Genomic DNA, 21,934 nt, shown 5'->3' on the forward strand with positions numbered 1-21,934 from the left:
TATTCAATGAAAAAATGAGTAATTTCCACTCGCTTACAAGTGTTAACAAAAACGAGTAATTTCTACTCAAATTTTGCGAAAAACGTATTTACCCAAAATTGCGTAATACCTATTCTACTCAATTTTGGGTAGGTATAGTTTTTGCGAAATTGGGTAACTTTTGACTCAATTTTGGGTAGCCACAAATAAGCGTGTAGAACACTACCGACGACACGACCAGACACTTCGAAGGAAAATCAAAATAAAAAGTGTTCGTGAGCGATTTACCGCCAGTTACCACGAATATAGCGACCCCTTGATGGTGATGAAAATAATGTTCTTGAGCAACACTGCTTAAGTTGCTACGAACTAGTAACCAAGGAACCCCATAATAAATAAACAAACCACTTGAAAAAGTTTTGAAACAATTCAATTGAAATTTTTTGCCATCAGTGCCAAAATTAAAAACTCTGAATAATTCTGGAGAAATCAAGATCGAGGTAGCGCGAGGCCGGGAACTGGTACCCCTGAAAAATGATATTATCAATACGACGAAGTAAGACGCTTTCACAATACGCTAACTACGAAGAATAAAATTTGGCTAACTGAACATTTTTATTTATCTAGAATTATCTTGCACCAGAGCCAGGTTGAATAGTTGAACATGTACCAGAAAAAACTAGAAATTTGTAAGTTAATGTTACAACGTTCCTTTTGTATTTGCGCCAACCGGAACTGGGTGCACAATATGCAAATCTGACATTAGATGTATTGCTGCGATAGACAGGCGTCATGCTATATCATCTTCAAGGGCTATCAAGGAGCTCAATCTGTATCGTAGTCATGAAACTCATCCATGATGAGTATCAAATTATTTTAGGGAAATTTATTTTTACAGGTCATAATTCGGATCAGAAACCCGTGCTTCTCAAATTTCTCAGGTTCATCAAATTTTACACCCGTTTTGCGAAGTGTACGTTGATTAGCAATTAGGGTTGAATGATTTGGTAGAAAATCAGAAGTAATAAAAATACATAAATTTGACGAATACTTTAGGAAGTCATTATAAAAGAACAAATTTGAATTATGTTTATAAGTCTATTCGTACCTGCATATGAAGTGCGATTCTGGAATGGATTAGAAAGAAACCTCAAATATTTAATCATCTTTGATTTGTTGCAAACGATTTACTTGCATCTCGTAGAATAGTGCTGATTTATCTGATCGACTCAGCTTTATCATTCATTATTCGATACTAAATTTTGATGATCAGATTGATAGAAGGATTCGCACTAACGGTTCAGTGACTTTTGCAGTTTACTACCATCTTAAAACTCATTTACATAGCAGACAGCCGTCATAGATCTGATCTGAAGTCTGATTATGTTAAATTATTTACCAAACATCGACGGATATTGAAACGCTATGTGATACCGACAACGCAAAAAAAATTATCCAATACTAAAGATTTTGGCATTCCTACAAGAAATTTTTCGTAAGTTCGAGCCCCAGCTGAACTAATCGATCCACTGCTCTTACGCGTGGTGATGCTGCAGAACTTGTAATTTGCCGCGAAATGAGATCTTCCACTCGAGGTAGTTTATTTTGTTTACATTCTTCAAGTCTTCAATATGCAGTAACCAAGGTTTTGGTAATTGTTATAGTGATTTTCACTGTCGGCTAGAAAAGATTGCGATGCGATAAGATCGCGACAAAATGCCGCAAAGATAGCGAAACTGTCATTCGCATCGATTCAACCTCTTCGAGACCACAAGCCAGAAAAAAATATTTTTTTAATTGATCGTTACAATGACTAAATTTTTATTTATTATTAAGAAAACTTCAGTCATAATGAATTCATATTGATAATGCGTATGTGGCAGATTACGGCTACAACTTGCACAGATTTTTTAGGCGTGTGATATTTATTTGACATAATGTACGATTCAGACGATCCACCTCCTTCCGTCACCGTCACCGGAACGTCAGTGTTTGAGACGATGATCGGATGGTTGATCCGTCGGTGATGGATTCACAGCGGAATTTTGGTTTAAGCGGCGACGGTGAATGATTCTTCCTGGAAGAATATCACGGCTTTCGGTGAACAGCAGAAACGAATTATAAACGCGTGTGATAGCTTCAATACTTTTAATACGAGTGATTCAGTTGACGTTTGTGTTTCTCTGTGTGAGTGTAAGTGTTCTGCTTTAGCAGAGTGTGCATATAAAAGATGGGATGTAAATATAGGGTGTGTGGTTTTAACATAAGATAAATATAAAAGGTAGGATGTGAGTATAGGGTGTTACAAAATTCAATATGCGCAAAGTGTAATACAATTGAAAGTATTCATTTATTAAACATTCGTGGAGTCACGAACAGTCAGCTTCCGTCAAAATTAGTTTAATACTTTCTTTATCGGAACGTTCACACGCTCCGTCCGTCAAGACGTTCCGTGACGGTGACGTTACGTGTGAATGGCTTCATAAGAATGCATGTAATTAATGTTGACGGAGATTGACTGTGACAAAAGAAGACGGATCGTCTGAATCGTACATAATGGTTATTTTGTGCTTAGTATGTTCCCTTTTCATTTATATTTTGTATTCATCGACGCCTTGGTTTTCAAAACCTCGTGCTTTATACCATGTTCACATTAGCGCTTATATCACTTGATATACCGAGATGATACGCATATCACGTGGAAGTGTTCACATATGATCGAAATGATATCGTTTGACAATCAAGTTGACATATTGAATGTTCCCATTAGGAGTAAGATAAATAATATTGCTTTTCTCTCCTACAATTCAATCAATAATTGAAGTCTTGCATTTAATGTTTTTCGAACGCCAGTATTCGTTGAAAAATTCGGAATTATAATGATTGTTCAATGTCACCCTCAAAGTGACGTTCATAAATGAGTGCGTTCAATGCCATTATCCGTGTTGCTAGTTGCGATTTTTGACAACTCGACATGATATCGTACATGATATCCCGGATATCATGCCAAAATGGTGATACGCGTTGACATAAAATTGTATGGGATATCAAGTGATATCACACATGATATCATCGGATATCAAGTATATCCGTATATCACTTGATATCAGCGCTAATGTGAACATACTATTATTCGATTGTGCTATTTGTCTACTCTAAAAAGTTGGTCGTATTTGACAGATATACATTTGTTGATGCTTTCGATGAATAATGAAACAACAATTGTCGCTAAGGAATTTTACCAGTTGAAAATGCAATTGGCCTCAATCCAACAGACGATCAATTTTTCTTTGGTCTAATGCTAGTTAATTTCAATACAACAGACAGCGAAGGGGTTAAAACAACTGTCTAATTTTCTGGCAGCGATGCCAGGTGAAACTTTAGGCGTCTGCGTATTAGAAATGGTTCTATGCGACCTCAATAGTTAGAAGTATGACGAAAAAAACAAACGAAAACCCTACAGTAATAGCAAAAGTCATTAAAATGGACGATTGTTTATAAAAATTTCGAAAATCTGCAAAAAAGTCGGCTTAATTGCAAAGTCTGCTAATAAACGAAATTGCAAATTTACATACCAGTCTGCAAACCTGGCATCAGTGGCGCTCATTATTTCGCTATCCTGCGACAATTCCGTCGCATTCTATCTCCAGCTGAAAACCACTATATTCAAAATCAATAATTCATCAACCTGTGTAGCCAGTTTCAATAGTTTTTCAAGAGATTTCATTATGACATTACCAGTTACTGAGGGGTAGTTAAATTTGCGATACAGTTTCGATAGACGAGTGGCAGGTCGTGTCGTCGACACTACTGAATATGCCCTTAGAACTACGGAGATTTCCGTAGATCTGACATCGCAGTTGCTCAGTCACATTTTTGCGTATAGCGGCCCTTAAGCTGCCCTTACACGAGACAATATTATTGTCAATACAAGGAGTATTGACAAGTGTAATGGAAACTTCATTGGATTGACGATAATATTGTCAAAAAATCAAAACTGCCCATCAATCCGACAATACTTTCTCTCCAGAGAGAAACTGTTAAATATGTGCAACTCGGACTCTATTTATCAAACCAATTGGATTGATGGTATTGACAATACTTTGGATTGACAATAATATTGTTACGTGTAAGGGCAGCTTTACACGTGACAATATTATTGTCAGTACAAGGAGTATTGACAATACTTTTGATCGTGTAATGGAAACTTAATTGGATTGACGAAAATATTGTCAAAAAATCAAAACTGCTCATCAATCCGACAATACTTTCTCTCCAGAGAAGAAACTGTCAAATATGTGCAATGAACTCTTCTCTCAATGTTTCAATGTTCAGTTGCAATATTTGAAGCTTCAAACGCTTGATTTGTTCGAAAAATGCGGACTCAAGTTACCAAGTCAATTGGATTGACGGTATTGACAATACTTTGGATTGACAATAATATTGTCACGTGTAAGGGCAGCTTATAACACTTTATATAGAAATTGTTGCCAGTAGGACAAACTCGCTGACTGCGAATAATTTTCGGATATACAAACTTCTGCAACCCTGCCTGAAAACGTTTGAAATTTTTACCTTTTTTTTTATTTTTTTACTTTGTGCACAAATAATTCGATGAAAACATTTCATAAGGTGCTAAGAACAAAAAGATACATTTAGGATAATCAATTTAAAAAAATGAATTAGCATTTTAAATTCCTATTTGAAGATTTCGATTTCAGAGGAATTTTCCAAACAAACATTAGCTCATTTTAAGTGAATCAATAGATTGTTTAGTGATTAAAAAATGTATGCAATAATTGAATTTGTTTACATTTGGTTTATGTGCCCTTATGAAAAGTTGTCATCGAATATCTGAAAATGATCACAAATTTTAAAATCGATCACAGATTTTTGAAATCGATTAGAGTTTTAGAGCAAACTCAGCAGCTGCAAGATTCATATGGGTGGTCTATAATGTAAATGAAACTGAAACAAACGTATCCCCAGCAATCCGTTTTAGTTTTATTTTTTCGACCAGTTCTACTGTCAAATTTAAAACTGGTATACATTGCCGTTCTATTTTTTCTATATTTGAAACACAGATAAAACGCTGCTAGGGCTGCCAGTTTATTTTGTTATAATTTCTAGATTTAAATTTTAAAACTGATATAAATTATGCATCTAGAACTAGAACACTCCTGAATATGCCCTTAGCATCAAAAAGTACAGAGCGGTTATAAATAGTGAGATTTTGTTGCTCTCCAAAATGATTCCGCTCAGTTATTATGCTACGGGAAACGTGCACAGATTTTGAACAGACAGGTTTTGGCTTGAACTCAGATTTAAAAAAATGACCAGTCATCACTGTTTTCAACCCTGCTTGAAACTATTGAACTCATCACCTGGCATCTCTGGTAAAAGGTTATGAAAATAATTCAAAAGAAAAAAGGCTGTAAATATAACAAAAGCGATGGCGTCCATAAATTCAATGAATTTTCATGAAATTAATATTCAAAGTCTAGAGAAAATTGAAAATTTCTTCAATGATTCCGCTTACAAAGAAGTGATCGAAAACAGTGAAACGTTTAACACTCGATTATGCATCGAAAGACGATTGAGAATGCCTTTTCTGGATCCTCAAACGGGTGTCGCACAGTATCATTCGACTTTGTTTATGAAAGCAAGGCAACGAATTCCCGGATTAAAAGAAGGGCAAGTATACAGCTATCCGGCTTCTCGTTGGAGAAAATCTCGTCGACAGTATTTACTTCAAAAGCAACATCCGCCGTTCCCGACGTATACTCACAGACCATTCGGCCATTTACAAAGCACGTATGATTCTGAAAATTCGAATTTAGATTCGGCTACTCCTTCACTTATTGAAGGCGAATGCAAGGAACACAAAGATGAATCTGGAAAGGATTGGTATTATGAAGATATGGATATGCATGATATGGAATCATATGATGATCATGAATTACCTGATTCAGATTGTGACTTCGAAGAAAGCTATGGCACTCGAAAAAAGAAAAGTAGGAGTAATAAAAGTGGATTAGGTTCATCTAAAATTAAATCCAACTCAAGTGATCTCAACACAACACGCAGAGGGCGTGGAGCTGGAAGGGGTCGTGGAAGAAAATCTCAAAGTGTTGGTGACAGCCCCAGTACTAAGGAAAGCGGGGATAGTTGTAAAAAAAGTCGCACACATCCTTACTTATCTCCGCAAAATAGTTCCTCTCCCTTAACGCTACCATCTGAGGAACCGCTAATGCCAGTATTGATCCCTGAGTCAAAACAAGAAGATCATGATGAAAAACTGTTCAAAGCTAGTACTTCTATGAACAATACTCCATCACCTATCATTACTAGTGCTGTAGCTTCTATTCCGGGACCAGCACAAGAAAAGGGTAGGGCTATTCCTTCACCGTACTGTGATTTTTGTCTTGGTGATGCACGCGAGAATAAAAAAACTTTCGAACCAGAGGAACTAGTGTCATGCTCGGATTGTGGTCGCTCTGGACATCCTACATGCTTGCAGTTTACAGCTAATATGATTATTTCTGTACGTAAATATAGATGGCAATGTATTGAGTGCAAATATTGTACCATTTGTGGCACATCTGATAATGATGATCAGTTGTTATTCTGTGATGATTGTGACCGAGGATATCATATGTATTGTTTATCACCACCACTCATTTCACCACCAGAAGGTTCCTGGAGCTGCAAGCTGTGTACGCAAGAATTCCATAAGAAATAAGCTGTATCAAGGAAAATTTAATGCAAACTGAAGGAATGGTAGGTACATTTATACAATTTAGTAAAGACCATATTCATACAAAAAATTTTTCTGTAAACACGTATCAACTTTAAAAAAACTACAACGAAGAGTCTTATGAGATTATTCGAGTTTCTGATGTGGAATTGGGCAGCCCAAATCTTAAGTGATTATTTTACCTTTTTCTATAGAAATAATATCGAACAACTAAGAAACCTTTTGTTCGGAGCCTCGGAGATATGTAGTGATATATACCGACGAGATCGAAAAATGTCGGAGATGGTAGACTCGTTTTGAAAGCCACTATTGGTTAATTGATTATGTTCGAAGATTAAAAGGCTGTTACTTCCAGTCCCGAAGATATAATGGTAGAATTGACGAAACCGACAAGACGCATTTTTTTCTCTACTCATTTTTTCCGTAGATGGCTAAACCAATTTCAACAATATCACGCTCATGTAAAAATAATTATTGAGTCGTTGATCGAGTTCAAAGTCACTTCTGGCTTCGGAGGTATAATGCTATACATAAGTGTCGTAACCGACGCACTTTTATTTTCTCATTGAAAAATTATTCTCAGAAATGGCCGAACCGATTCAAAGACGTTTAGGCTTGCCTGAAAGCCTCTCTTGGTTCATTGATCAAGTTCAAAGATCATATTGTATAAGTTACTTAACTGAAAAACTGCGCCATTTTTCCATCGTCTTGATTTTCTCTAGAATTATTAAACGAATTAAGAATTAAACTATTTCGTGTCATAATTCGAATGATTTTCTTAAGATTGAGGCGAATAATTAATTCAACTATATATAGTCTAGTCATAGTCAGACTCGCAGTTCCGAATACGATTTTGAACCAAGGACCGGAAGGCCGAATGTCGTATACCATTCGACTCAGCTCGACGAACTGAGGAAATCTCTCTCTCTCTCTCTCTCCCTGTGTGTGTGTGTGTGTGTGTGTGTGTGTGTGTGTGTGTGTGTGTGTGTGTGTGTGTGTGTGTGTGTGTGTGTGTGTGTGTGTGTGTGTGTGTGTGTGTGTGTGTGTGTGTGTGTGTGTGTGTGTGTGTGTGTGTGTGTGTGTGTGTGTGTGTGTGTGTGTGTGTGTGTGTGTGTGTGTGTGTGTGTGTGTGTGCGTGTGTGTGTGTGCTTCCGGTTCCGGAGCTACAGGGTGATATGTACCAAAAATGTGAAAATAATGTCACTCACTTTTCTCGGAGATGGCAGAACCGATTTTCACAAACTTAGATTCAAATGAAAGGTCCTACGGTACCATACAAAGTTCCAGAATTCTATTTGGATCCGACTTCCGGTTCCGGAATTACAGGGTGATATGCATAAAAAATGTGAAAATAATGCAATAAAAATGTGAAAATAATGTCACTCACTTTTCTCGTAGATGGCTAAACTGATTTTCTCTAACTTAGACTCTAATGAAAGGGTTCATGGTCACGGTTCCATACAAAGTTCCTGAATTCATTTGGATCCGACTTTCGGTACCGGTATTACAGGGTGATATGCACCAAAAATGTGAAAATAATGTCAATGTGATCACACTATTCACAGTTAAATATTTTGACAGTTGTTATGTTTGACTGTGACAGACTTTTTGAGCATGTCTGTATTGTGATAAGATCAGACAAAAAGAACTGGTTACAGACTTAAACATAGGGAGTAGGCTGTTTATTACAGTTTTTCTGCACACAGTGTACTTTTTACCGAATATCGTTTTATGATAAAATATCGATTTGGTCTCACAAAAGGAAGTTCGTTGCGTTGCTACTTGGTGTGTTGTGTTTGGAAGCAATTAAAGAAGGAATATAAATGTGCTTCGGGTTTTTTACCTCTTTTATAAATATAAAAAAAGGTATAGAAATAGCTAAAAATTTTCCGAGGCCCGGAGGCGCATGGTGGATTGGTTATTATTCTAGAAAATCTCAAATACTGAACTTTTCCATATTTTTAAAAAATATGAAACCGAAGCTCTTCGATGTATCTAAAAATGATTTATTAATCAAGGATGAAGTGAGCGTGCTTTTGTTAAAATGAAACATTCATTTTGAATGGAAACAAATTCGAAATAGTGACCATCTTTCTGGCCTTGGATACCTTGCCAATTAGATATCCAATTTTTGACTTCTTCGTAGGAATTGAAATGGTGCAAAGTCAATGCGTGGCTATTCGATAAAAACAAACAAATGGTAGTCATCTAATTTAAATTCATATTTGTTTTCCTTCCTTTTCATCTCTGTACGATTTACATTTCAAGTGTTTCTATAATAAAATATTTCATCTTTGTTACAGTACTTTGGTTGTTCTATTTCTTCTTTCCTATCTGTATTTTACTGATTTATTGTCGTTTGAAACTAATTTTGATCATTTGGAGATCCCCCTTACACATTTCTAATCCTTTCATTTTCATCAAATATTGCTAGCAATTTGGTGTATTTAGGATTTTTCAATGGTCTTGCTTGTTCCTTATTTCTCACATAAAAATCATTATCTTTGACCGTTTAAACCGTTTTTAACATGTTGCTTCTGATAGAGCATGATCACCATATGCCTGACGAGTCGAAGACGAAACATAAAGTATAGACATTCTCGGATGTCTAACTGAACCTTTACTAAACGAAGCCTGGGAAGACTTGCGTGCGGATTGGGACTCCGCGGACACTTTGGATACGATAAGCCAAAGGACAGCTTTCGTACGGATAGGGACACCGTAAAACACTTCGGATGTGATGTAACAAACTGGTACGCGTTTATCCTTCGCTAACTGACTAGTACATAATAATGACTATGACAAACAACTACTACGACTACGACAATCACGACGAACATAAAAACTTGATACGAATTGAAGTACTAAAGAAGTACTGTAGTACCGTAGTATCACAGTATCGAAGTACCATAATAGCACAGTACCGACGAACCGTAAAAACACAGTATGGTATTTGATCTGTTCTGCGCTGTAGTATTTGTCTACGCACATTATTATATGAACAAAGTTTGTTTCTGCATATGTGCGCTTAGACAGTGCTTTTAAAGAAAGCTTTATTTTGTCCTTACGCAACTTAAATGCAGCGCATACTGAAAGATCATCATGAGGACTTCCCCACAATAAACACATTTTTCAATACCTTTATCGCAAAGATCATCCTTATGAGGCCCTTGACATTTCATGCATTTAGATTTATTACTACAATAAGTAGCTGTATGCCCGAATTTTTTACAGTTCGTGCAAATCATAATATGCAGTACGAAAAGCCGAACAGGAAGACGAATTTTATCGATATAGACATGGCTAGGCAACGCAGATCCGGCAAATGTTACTCGAAACGAATCTGAGGGCGGAAAAGACTTAATTCCATCGTCAATAGATGCAGAGTACAATTGCTTGCACTCGAGTATCTTAACTCCCTCAAGCATGGAGTTTTTAAAACGACCCACTCCATTTTTAAGTAAATCATCGGCTGTCAGATTTGCTTCAGTCATAACACCGTCAATTTCCACCTCCTTCGATGGAATGTAAACTCTATATTCAACAGCAAATAATTTACAGGTTACGATTTTTTTGGCCTGTTTCAAATCGTCAACAACAACTTGAATTTTATCTCTTTTAACTTTAGAGAGTTCTACAACTTTTGAAAAATGTGATGTCAATTCCTTTGTAATTCGTATCAAATTTAATTCCTTTTCTTTTTTTCGAAAATAGACTATTCATGGCCCAGTGGTACCCTCTGGATAATGTTTAGCCCTTGAAGAATTTAAGATTTTACTAGTATCCGGGATCGGATTCGGAAGATCTTCCATGAGATCATCCATTACATAAACTGTTTTTTGTCGTGAATACGACTTACTTTACTATGGGGTGCCTTTTCAAAATTTACCCTCTGAGAGAGTGATAAGTTTTTGATCGTGAATATCTCTTGTTGTATCTAACGAATCAACCTAATTTTTGCTACACCCCATCGGAAATATGATCACAATTTTATGATAAAATTTTCAGTTGTGTGACATAATCTCAAATAATTCAAAATTAAACTTTTCTGAAATGTTTGGTATAAACGAGTTTAAAAGGGAATAAGGCGCGTTTGCCGTATTTTTAAAGCTCATAGATCAGTGATCTGTGAAAGGATTTATATAATCTAACTACCAATGGAATCGAAATATTTCAACTTAAACGTGTATAGCAAAAGCATTGAGGTATTTCAATAGTACACTATTGAAAAACCTGTCTCATTTGACCCATGTCAACACCAGCCAATCAGAACGCGTTCTGAGTAAGCGAACAAAATATCTGCTGCTGTACAACAAATCGTTCGAGAAAAATGTTCCGAAAAGTGTTGAGTTCCGAAAAGTAGTGAGTTCCTCAATTTGGTCCTTCTGAATGCTAGAAACGAATCCCTACAGCATATTTATAGTTTCTTTCATTAAATTATGCAAATCCGAAATGAAATAATCGACATTAAAATTCTGTATGCGGCTATTTTCATAGTCTTTAGGACCGCCCATTAATGAAAGCTGCAAACGAAATCAGGCAAAAACAAGCCTCTCAACAAAAATTGGATCAGTTTTTATTCTATCGCCACTGCGAGCAGATGTATTTTGTGTCGTTTGCAAAACTAGTTTCGCTTCCGACAAGAGCGATTACGTCACAGCTGCGTCATTTGCATTGGTGAAAAAGCAACGGTGGAGAGCATTACACAAAATCAGCTGTTCTAATGACTCTAAAAGTTTTCTAAAGAACGATTAGGATTTCTTGCTCGCTAATCGAAGGGAAATATCCTCAGTTTAGTGCAAATCTAGAACTGTTTGATTTGTTTTTTGCACTTTTCGCTGTGTGAAATTCACAGTAATCTAGATCAAGTGAAGCCTTCTTTGTTTTTGCGAAAAAAGTGGAAAAGGGGAATGCTTGCATAATTCATACAATTGATCAACTAATTGATATTCGGAAGTGTTTAGGAACATGTCAGTTGTTTTCCTATTCACGACATCCACTTATGTCTCTGACATTACCCACCCGTCTTTTGTAAATTAATAATATCAAAATGAAAACGAAATGAAAATAAAAACTTATGTATAGTAAAATTTCAGTTATAAGAGAAATAAAAAAAAATTAAATTAAATTAAATCTACCTTGTTGCTGTTGTCTCTGTTCCTATATCGTAAAGAACGACGTGATGCTCATCCAATAATTTCCAATTGGCAGTCTTCTGCTGTTTCCAATTGCCAGTCTTCTGTCGTTTTCTGCTATCTCAATTGCTCTGCAGTCGTTGTGGTCACCACTGAACTTGATGTGCTGCCTGTACCTGACCCCAGGTACAGTGCTGTTGCTCTTGGTGGCGATCAAATGTGATCCTTGCAGTGCTACACTCACGATATATGTCGTCTCTTTCGATCCTACGCAGCGTACAAATTCTGGTACCTGGTAGATCAGCATTGCTTGAGGACCTCTGTGGCTTTGCACCCCTTCGTCTTCGCACCTTTATGCGATGGCACCTCAGTGATTCGTCACTTCTATGCACTTGCACCTCTTTGTCTCTACACCTCTGTGCGTATGAACGGGATGGCCATCGTTGCTAGCTTTCTAGTCGGGAAACGCTCCGAATATTGCTTGGGCTATTAGCACCAGCAGTTTTAACTACATGCAACTGTTAACTCACGTGCAGTATAATCGAAACACAACCTCTTCGCTTGAATGGTTTTTACTGAATCCAAAGTTTAAATCTTTTGTCCAATACAAAAATATAATTATTTTTGGAGCTTAAATATATTTACCAAAATATTTAAGATTGTCAGTGAAATCCAAGTTTCAGTTTGTTTTGCGAATTTTGTTCATATTAAATTTTCAACTAAAATAATTAAAAAATTGTATGTCAAAAAATTTAAAAGTTTTGACTTGATTGTTGGGCAAAATTTTCTGTATTTGTGCCAAATTTCTTGAGATTCTTTGGACGGATATATAACATTGTTTCTGGTAATGATTTCCATATTTTGGAGTAGAAAAATGTAACACATGGATTAATAAGTCCCGAGACTAAAACTGAGATGGCGCTCGTAGTAAACCAGTAACCACGTCTTTCTAGAGTACTAACCTTTGCTTGAAACGGGTCAAAATTTTAAGTCGATCAGACCACAAACAGCTGAGTTATCGAGGTTGGAGTAAAGTCGTTTTGTAGTTTGTTTAAAAAATGAAAAAAAAACCGAGTTTCGTGTTTTGATAAAACATTGTTTTTTAATTGGCAAATACACCGTGCAAGCGAAACAATGAATTGAAAAATGTTATCCGGACTCTTGTCTATCAAAAGCAACGATTTGTCGGTGGTTCGCCGAGTTTAAACGTGGTCGTACCGACACAAATGACGCGGAACGCTCGGGTAGACCTGTGGAAGCCGTTACACCGGAAAATGTGAGTGAAGTAACAAAAATTATAATGAAAGATCGTAAAGTGAAGCTCCGTGAGATTGCTGAGATGACACAGATATTATATGGAAGTGTATTTACTATCCTTCATGAAAAATTGAGCATGAAAAAGGTTTTTTCCAAGTGGGTGCCGCGATTGCCTTTTTCATCAAGACAATGCACCCTGCCACAAGTCGATGAAAACAATGGCGAAATTGAACGAATTGGGCTTTGATCTGCTTCCCCATCCCCCATACTAGCCAGATTTAGCCCCCAGTGACTACTGGCTCTTTGTTGATCTTAAAAAAATGCTCCAGGGAAAAAGATTTGGCTCAAATGAGGAGGTCATCGCTGAAACTGAGCTTATTTTGAAGCGAAAGATTCATTTTTTTATTAACATGGTATTGAAAAATTGGAAAAACGTTGGAACCATTGTATCACCCTAAAAGGTGATTATGTTGATGAATAAAAAAAAATTTGCAAAAAATGTTGTTTCCATTGTTAGTCTCGGGACTTATTGTGTTACATGTCATCGCTTTAATTTTTGAGTTATATACAAATATGTGAAAAAAAAGGAAATATTCATGTATATTTATAAATTCATCGATTTTTAAGGTTTTCTTTTGATTGTGCAAGAATGGTAGTTGGGCGAAGATTGTAGCTGGTATCACTAGCAATCGCATGATGTTTAAAAATATATAGGCCATCGCCTCAGTCTCACCTTTTCTGAGGTCATCTATCTACATTTTTCATTATAACTTTGGGTAGACAACCCTATTTTTCGTTTTTTTTCGGTGCATTTTATTTCTGAAAGTAGTACCTTTCCAATGGTGAACAAATTTCAAAAATCGGTTTACTAACGACAAAGTTATGACTCGGTAAAGTTGAAGTGTTCAATATTTTCTATGCGACGTTTATGCCAAAGGAAAGAAAATAGAAAAGCAGATAGGGCATATAGGGCTTGTGAAAAAAAACCTGGAACGGGAAAAATCAAATTTGTATTGGTTTTTTTTACCAATCATCTGCCACATTTTTGAATCAATCTACGAACTTCACAAAATTCGAGGGTCTAAAATTTATTGAGATTCATTGAAAAACAACTGAGCTATGGAAGCTCAAAGTTACCGTTCCAACTTTTTTTTCAGGCTTGGTATTTGGAGTGTTGAACTATCATTGCTCATATCTGTGGCCTTATACAAACACGATCTTAGAGTGTCAACTCGAGGCCTATTGACTCCAAAAGCTTTCAACATCTTCTTCAGAGATAGCTATATTCCAGAGGCAATCACCGTTTTTGCATTTTATTGTTTAATTCTTTAAGAATTATCTTGAGCTCCCTATTTGCATCAACAAGGTTGGTACCATTATCATTCCAAAGTTGTCTTGGCCTCGCATTTTTCAACGCCATGAAGTTACTCAGAAAACATTGGAAAGAGTTATCACTCCAAAGTTGTCTTGGCCTCGCATGTTTCAACGCCATGAAGTTACTCAGAAAACATAGGAAAGAGTTTGTGTCTAAGCCTTCATCCAATTCTAGATGAACTGCTCTTAACTTCATGCAGGTAAACCGTAACTCATTTTGTGGTGAATAGTTGTTTTCTGATGCCTTCAACGATTTTGGAATATTTTTCTTGACGATACTTGTTTGATCTGAGGTTTCTAACTGCTATAGGAGATACATAAATTTCAAAATACCTTTATTAAATACCTCAACATTTTGATTCTTCAAATCTTCCGCTGTGTTGGGATGATGCTGAGATTAGTGAAGCTGCTGAATTTCTTCTAAATTATTTCCGATGTTGCTGGCGAAGCTGTCGTATAATCTGGCATCTCTTTGTCGCTGTGCACTTTCACCAGATACAGGTTGATATGAATGTAATCGACATGAGTCGCAAATATGCGTTGTAGTATCCACAGTAATTGCGCACTGCTTAACACTTTTGGGGACAGTTCGAGCGTGAAAAACAACGAAAAAGGTCTTTAACGATTAGGAAACATATTTATTCGTGGTATCGTTACAAGAATATTTCAAAGAAGAAAGAAAAGGAAGGAAATAAAAAAAGGGAATATTGTCAGTTGTAGAGCAAGTGTTGCCAGCTTTATCACTCCTCCTCAACAGTTGCCTTCTCTACAATTGATATTTATGGTAGCAACCCTATCTTTTTCGAAAGATGTTGAGTTTTAAGCGTTCCCAGCGGCTTTGTAAGTATGTCAGCGGCCATATCTTGTGTTGGACAATACGAAAGTTGTAGCTTCCCTTGTTCGTACAGTTCTTTCACGTAGCTCACTTTTGTATCGATATGCTTGGACCGTCGAGTTGTACGTTCAGATGCAACAAATTGTATGCAACTTTGATTATCTTCCCAAACGCATGTTGCACAGTTCTGTTTCTCACCCAAGTCTTCCAAAACTCTGCGAAGCCACACCAGTTCTTGGCTAGCCTCACAGAGAGCCACGTATTCTGATTCCATGGACGACAAAGTCACACAACGTTGCAAGTGACTTCTCCATGCAACTGCACCGCCGGCATAGAGGAATACGTAACCCGTGGTAGAGCGACGAGTATTCAAGTCTCCTGCCCAGTCAGCATCGCAGTAGCCGATAAGATCACTGGCGTTGTTACCGTATTCCAGACGAACACTTTTGGTATGCTTCAAATACCTCAGTACCCTTTTTGCAGCTGTCCAATCGGCCTCAGTAGGCGAGCATACTTTTCGCCCTAATATTGAAGCGCTCACCGAAACGTCTGGCCGAGCGCAAACTGCCACGTATAATAACCCCCCCACCAGACTTCGATAAGCCGTGTCGTTCTCGAATGGAGCACTAGAAACTTCCGTCGATACAAAACCGGTATCCATGGGACTTTTCGCAGATTTGGCATCCTGCAGTCCAAATCGTGTTACCATTTTGTCAATGTAATTTTCAAGTGTGATACTGTATACTCAATCCCGTTGTGTAATTTTCATGCCCAAGAAGCAACCAGGCTCTCCGAAATCAGTGATGTCGAATTTCTGCTTCAAATCACTACTCACTTGCTCCAGCAATAAACGATCTTCTGATCCAACGAGAATATCGTCTACATACACAAGTAAACATACTCGAACACCATTCACTATTTTCGTATACAGACACTGATCCGTCTTGCTCTGTGTAAAACCCAGTCCAACGAAAACATCTTGCAGGTGTTGGTTCCAGCACCTCGCCGACTGCTTCAAACCATAAATGCTTCGACGTAATCTACATACCAGCTTCTCCTTTCCTTTCTCAGCAAATCCTGGTGGCTGTTTCATATATATTTCCTCCGAGAGGTGACCGTACAGGTAAGCGGTCTTCACATCGAGATGCCGAAGAAACATATTTCTCCTCGACGCCACAGCTAAGAAGGTTCGCAATGTTGCTTGCTTAGTAACAGGAGCAAAAACTTTGTCATAATCTTGGCCGTACTGTTGCGAGTAGCCCTGTGCAACAAGACGAGATTTGTACTTCACTATCTGGCCAGATGCACTTCTTTTGATTTTGTAGATCCATTTAGAGCCAACTGCCTTCCGCCCGGTAGGCAGATCTGTTAGTTCCCACGTTCCATTTACCGAGTGTGACATCAGTTCATCCTTCATGGCTTCAAGCCAGTGGTTTCTATCCGAGCTAGACAAAGCCTCCTCTAGGTTTCTCGGTTCTTCATCTGAATACTGCGTAATGAGAACTTCTTCCAACAACCTACGAGGTGGCCTTCCTTTCGTCGTTCGCTTAGAACGGCGAAATAATTCATCTTCAGAGTAGCCTCCAAATTCTGGTTCATCAATGCTGTCTGCATCAGTTGTCCTGTGCTCGCAAGCACTATCATATGGCAAGCGATCGTCAGAATCCGAATTCACCGAATCATCACATCGATTTTTGGCTGTTGCTTCACTTGCTGGCAGAGCTGGTACTGATAATTGAACATCGGTGGACTCATGAGGTGCGCTGTTAACTGTTGGTTCTTCCTCTTCATCGAACTCCAAAAATTTAGCATCTCTGTTAATAGTGATACGATTAGTTTCAGTATCCAAGAAACGCCACGCCTTTCTACCCTCAGCATAACCGACGAAAACAAGCATCCTGGCTTTGGCATCCAGTTTCCTTCGCCTTTCATCAGGAATATGCACATAGGCTTTACTTCCGAATACGCGAATCATCGAATAATCTGGTTGTTTATTCCACCATCTCTCAAAAGGTGTTCCTTCTACAATAGAAGAAGGGGTTATATTCAATAAGTAGTTTGCGGTTGAAACAGCCTCACCCCAGAACCGTTTATTCAAACTAGATTCCACCAGCAAACAACGCAGCATTTCTCCAAGAGAACGATTCATCCTTTCAGCCCTCCCATTTTGCTGAGGACTGTAAGGGGCGGTTTTCTGTAATAAAATTCCATTGTCGATCAAGAACTTCTGTAGACGTTTTCCAGAATATTCTCCTCCTCCATCGCAACGTAAAATTTTTGGCGCATGACCGAATTGATTTTTCATCATCGCCGTGTATTCGATCATTTTCTCATGGCATTCCGATTTTTCCCGCAAAAGATACACAACACAGTACCGACTGTAATCATCCAGCATGGTCATGAAGTATCTAGACCCGCGCGGTGTTGATACCTCCATCGGTCCGCACAGATCGGTATGAATGAGATCTCCCACAGCATTCGACTTGTATTCAGATTTAGCGAAAGGTGTACGCGCCATTTTACCCTCACAGCATACTCCGCAGACAGATTTGATGCCACACTCTTGAAGTCGTATCCCACTGCCGAGTTTATCTCTTACTATCTCCTTCACTGCTTGCTCGTTACGGTGACCTAGCCGTCGGTGCCAAGTATGGATGCAATTTTGGTTGTGACCCTTCACGGTTAAGAGAGCCTCGTGAGTAAACGGTTTCAGGCGATATAAATTCCCCACCCGCTCTCCAGCCAACACCCTTTCGCCATTCTTGCTGATGGTGCAGCCAAACTTGTCGAAGCAGACAGTGCATCCTTCGTCCGTGATCTTACTCACCGATAACAAATTGCTAGTCAACGACGGGACGTGGAACATTTGTTTCATGCTGACAGTCACAGCTCTCCCATCCTCGTTCATCACTCGAAACCGACCTGATCCAACTCCTGCTGACACAATTTTGCTTCCATCTGCTAATCCGATGCTCATCGACGTTGGACTGATATGTTCCAGAAGCGAAACGTCACTGGTCATATGCGACGTGGCACCCGAGTCGAGGAACCACACCACATCTCTCGAATCACCTCCCGCAAGTCCAGCGGTAAGACAAATTTCACTTCCACTGCCGTTCCCGTGCACCATATTTACCGTTTGTTTCAGGGGGGGGGGGGGGGGTTTGTTTCACAAAACGTGATCTTTTGTGGGAAGGGGGAGGGTTGTTGGAATGTGACGTCCAATATTTTCAATGAGCGCATACTTGAAATACTTTATTATATTACTGGTTTGCCCTATTTCCTGAAAAAATCTCCACAATAAACGATTACATTCTATAGGAAAACGTGGATTTGTTGATGTAAAAGCTTCTTCTTGTAAATTCGAGAAACGAATAATACAGGAAATCATTTCTGTTGTGATCAGCAAAAGTGCACGGAGGGCGAGTACATTAGCGAAATTAATAAATTTTGCCTGAAATTAGCAAAAAAAGATGCCTTCACACGGTTTAACTTAGGTTATGCACTGACAATTTTAGTCAATGTATATGAGTTTGGGTGCACCAATCGCTGGGAATTTTGGATTTTTAAATTTTCGGAAATCTAATGATAGGTAGTAAGCAGATGTGGATAATAACCACACATAGAATAAAAGAATTTAAAAAAGTTTGTTTAGTCGGTCGCATCGAAATTTCATGCTTCCTGATGTATTTAAAATTTATTCAGCAAAACCATGTTGGCGGAGTAATATCAATAAAACCAGCAAATAATATTAACATATATGCTGTGATTATCAATAATTATAATGATAAGAAAAACATATTCAATCATACAGCATGTCATGCAGCTGATAAATTTACCTTCTTTAGCTTGAATGTCATACATAGAAGTAACAGCCCGGGCAGAAGTGATTTTCGAACCAATTATTAAAACCAAACATCTCAATGGTAGAAAATAACATTATTTAGTTTGAAATAAGAGTTCAAATATAAAAAGGCGGGTGGGTAATGTCAGAGACATAACGGGATGTCGTGAATACGAAAACAACTGACATGTTCCTTAACACTTCCGAATATCAATTAGTTGATCAATTGTATGAATTATGCAAGCATTCCCCTTTGCACATTTTTCGCAAAAACAAAGAAGGCTTCAATTTTTGTTGAGAGGCTTGTTTCTACCTTGTTTCGTTTGTAGCTTTTTCACTAATGGGCGGTCCTAACGGCTATAAAAATATCCGCATTCAGAATTTTAATGTTGATTATTTCATTTCGGATTTGCATAATTTATTGAAAGAAACTATCAATATGCTGAAGGGACTCGTTTCTAGCATTCACAAGGACCAAATTGAGGAACTCACTGCGATATTCACCACTTCTCGGAACATTTTTCCCGGACGATTTGTTGTACAGCAGCAGATATTTTGTTCTCTTCTTTAGAACGCGTTCTGATTGGCTGGTGTTGACATGGATCAAATGAGACAGGTTTTTCAATAGTGTACTATTGAAATACTTCAATGCTTTTGCAATACACGTTTAAATTGAAAAATTTCGATTCTATTGGTAGTTAGATTATATAAATCCTTTCACAGATCACTGAGCTATGAGCTTTAAAAATACGAGAAAGGCAAACGCGCCTTATGAATTATCCTCTTCGATACTCGTTTATACCAAACATTTCAGAAAAGTTTAATTTTGAATTATTTGAGACTATGTCACAAAACTGAAAATTTTATCATAAAATTGTGATCATATTTCCGATGGCATGTCGCAAGAATTATGTTGATTCATTAGATACAACAATAGATATTCACGATCAAAAACTTATCACTCTCTCAGAGGGTAAATTTTGAAAAGGCACCCCATAGTAAAGTAAGTCGTATTCACGACAAAAATCATTGGAAAGTCTGCATGAGAAAATAGCAACAAAATATAAATTTCTGCCATTGTAACATCAAAGCAAGAGCAAAACATTTATAGAAGACGAATTTTTCAGTAATTTGATTTTCTAGCATTGAGAATAGTATATCATAGGAATTTCTCTTATCTGATTCTGATGCAGTTTATTCAATTGTATTCCATTTGAAAAAGGAATCACTGGAAATGACTGGAATTCAAACGCGCCTGCTGTGTGCTCAAACCTTGTGATCCTGTTACTTCCATAAATTAAATTCATGCCAAAAAGCGTTTTTTTCTTGAGTTTAATCAAAATAATGCATGCATCAAAACATCATCATCAGCATCAACCAGCTGGAAGTAAAACAAAGTCTTTTGTCGCTCTGATCACTATGTGGTGGTAAATATATTTTCAAACTAATTTTGCATGGAGCATTGCTATTGTGTATAGAATGCTGTCAAATTAACAATATCAATGTGCTTACAATCCAAACTTATTATTATCATAAAACATTCATCTAGCATTTATTTCTCTTATCCTGTATTCATTTTATTGCGAATGAAACAACGGTTGCGAAATCGAACATGGGATGCATCAAACGAGAATATATGTTGAAACTAGGAAACCGAGGAATGGTAGTCACAAGCACCTTCTTTCTCCGCCAGGATATCCACAAAGCTACCTGGAGATCACCTGACCAACAAACCGAAAATTTTTCTCGGACATCAACAATGTTTGCACCTACCGCAGTGCGAATATAGATTCGGACCACTACTTGGTTGCTGTATGCATGCGCTCAAAACTTTCGACGGTGGCTACCAAACGTCGAAGCCGAACGTCGCGGTTTAACATCGCGTGGCTTCGGGATGCTGGAGTAGCTCAAGATTACGTGCAGCAGTTGGCAGTGGCACTACCAACGGAAGAGCAGGTTGGTGCAGCTACTCTTGAAGATGGCTGGAGAGACATTCGTTCTGCCATTGGTAACACTGCATCAGCAACGCTAGGTACGGCGGCTCCGAACGTAAGGAACGACTGGTTCGACGACGAATGTGAACAGTTAGTGGCCGAGAAGAATACAGCTTGGGCGAGCAAGCTGCAACACCGGACGAGAGCAAACGAGGAGCGATACAGACAGGCGCGGAACAGATTAAACTTGGTATCCCGTAGAAAAAGGGCTAACAGGATGACCAAGATCGCGAAGCGATGGAACAGCTGTTCCGTGCTAATGACACAAGGCTCACAAATAAACAAGGAAGTTCTACGAGAAGGTGAACCGTTCGCGCAGAGGCCATGTGCCACAGGCCGATATGTGCAAGGACACCAACGGGGATCTTCTCACGAACGACTGTGAGGTGATCGAAAGGTGGTGGCAGTAATTTGACGAGCTCTTTAATGGCGATGTGGCGGAATACGAAAGTGGCGGCGCGGTAAAGAACTTAGGGACGCGTGCGGAGGGCGATAGACTGTCGGTCCCAGACCACCAAGAAATCGAGGAGGGTGTAAGCCGGTTGAAAAATAATAAGGCCGCGGGCGTTGACCAGCTATCAAGAGAGCTACTAAAACACGGTGGTAAAGCACTATTGAAAGCACTGCACTGGGTCATTACCAAGATCTGGTAACGCGGGCGTTGACCAGCTATCAAGAGAGCTACTAAAACACGGTGGTAAAGCACTAGTGAAAGCACTGCACTGGGTCGTTACCAAGATCTGGGAGGACGAGATTTTA

General features: G+C 38.2%; 2 protein-coding genes across 2 annotated transcripts in view; one reads left to right on the forward strand and one right to left on the reverse strand.

Annotated features, from left to right (window-relative positions):
- The first annotated feature begins 5,273 nt into the window (after positions 1-5,273).
- Positions 5,274-21,934, forward strand: part of LOC131435876 (zinc finger protein DPF3) — a 30,646-nt gene continuing 13,985 nt past the window's right edge. The window contains exon 1 of the mRNA XM_058604131.1: positions 5,274-6,759. Within this exon, the coding sequence (XP_058460114.1) occupies positions 5,432-6,721 (1,290 nt within the window). The 5' untranslated portion in view covers positions 5,274-5,431 and the 3' untranslated portion in view covers positions 6,722-6,759. The remainder of the gene's footprint in view (positions 6,760-21,934) is intronic.
- Positions 15,282-16,046, reverse strand: LOC131434052 (uncharacterized). Its single transcript, XM_058600702.1, has one exon. The coding sequence runs from the start codon at positions 16,044-16,046 to the stop codon at positions 15,282-15,284; it is 765 nt and encodes a 254-aa protein (XP_058456685.1).

The sequence above is a fragment of the Malaya genurostris genome, chromosome 3 (assembly GCF_030247185.1).
Source record: "Malaya genurostris strain Urasoe2022 chromosome 3, Malgen_1.1, whole genome shotgun sequence".
In the NCBI taxonomy this organism is placed as follows: Eukaryota; Metazoa; Arthropoda; class Insecta; order Diptera; family Culicidae; genus Malaya; species Malaya genurostris.

What these genes read in the sequence shown, in the direction of transcription:
- LOC131434052 (XM_058600702.1), bottom strand. Translation starts at nt 16,046, where the DNA reads ATGGTAACACGATTTGGACTGCAGGATGCCAAATCTGCGAAAAGTCCC.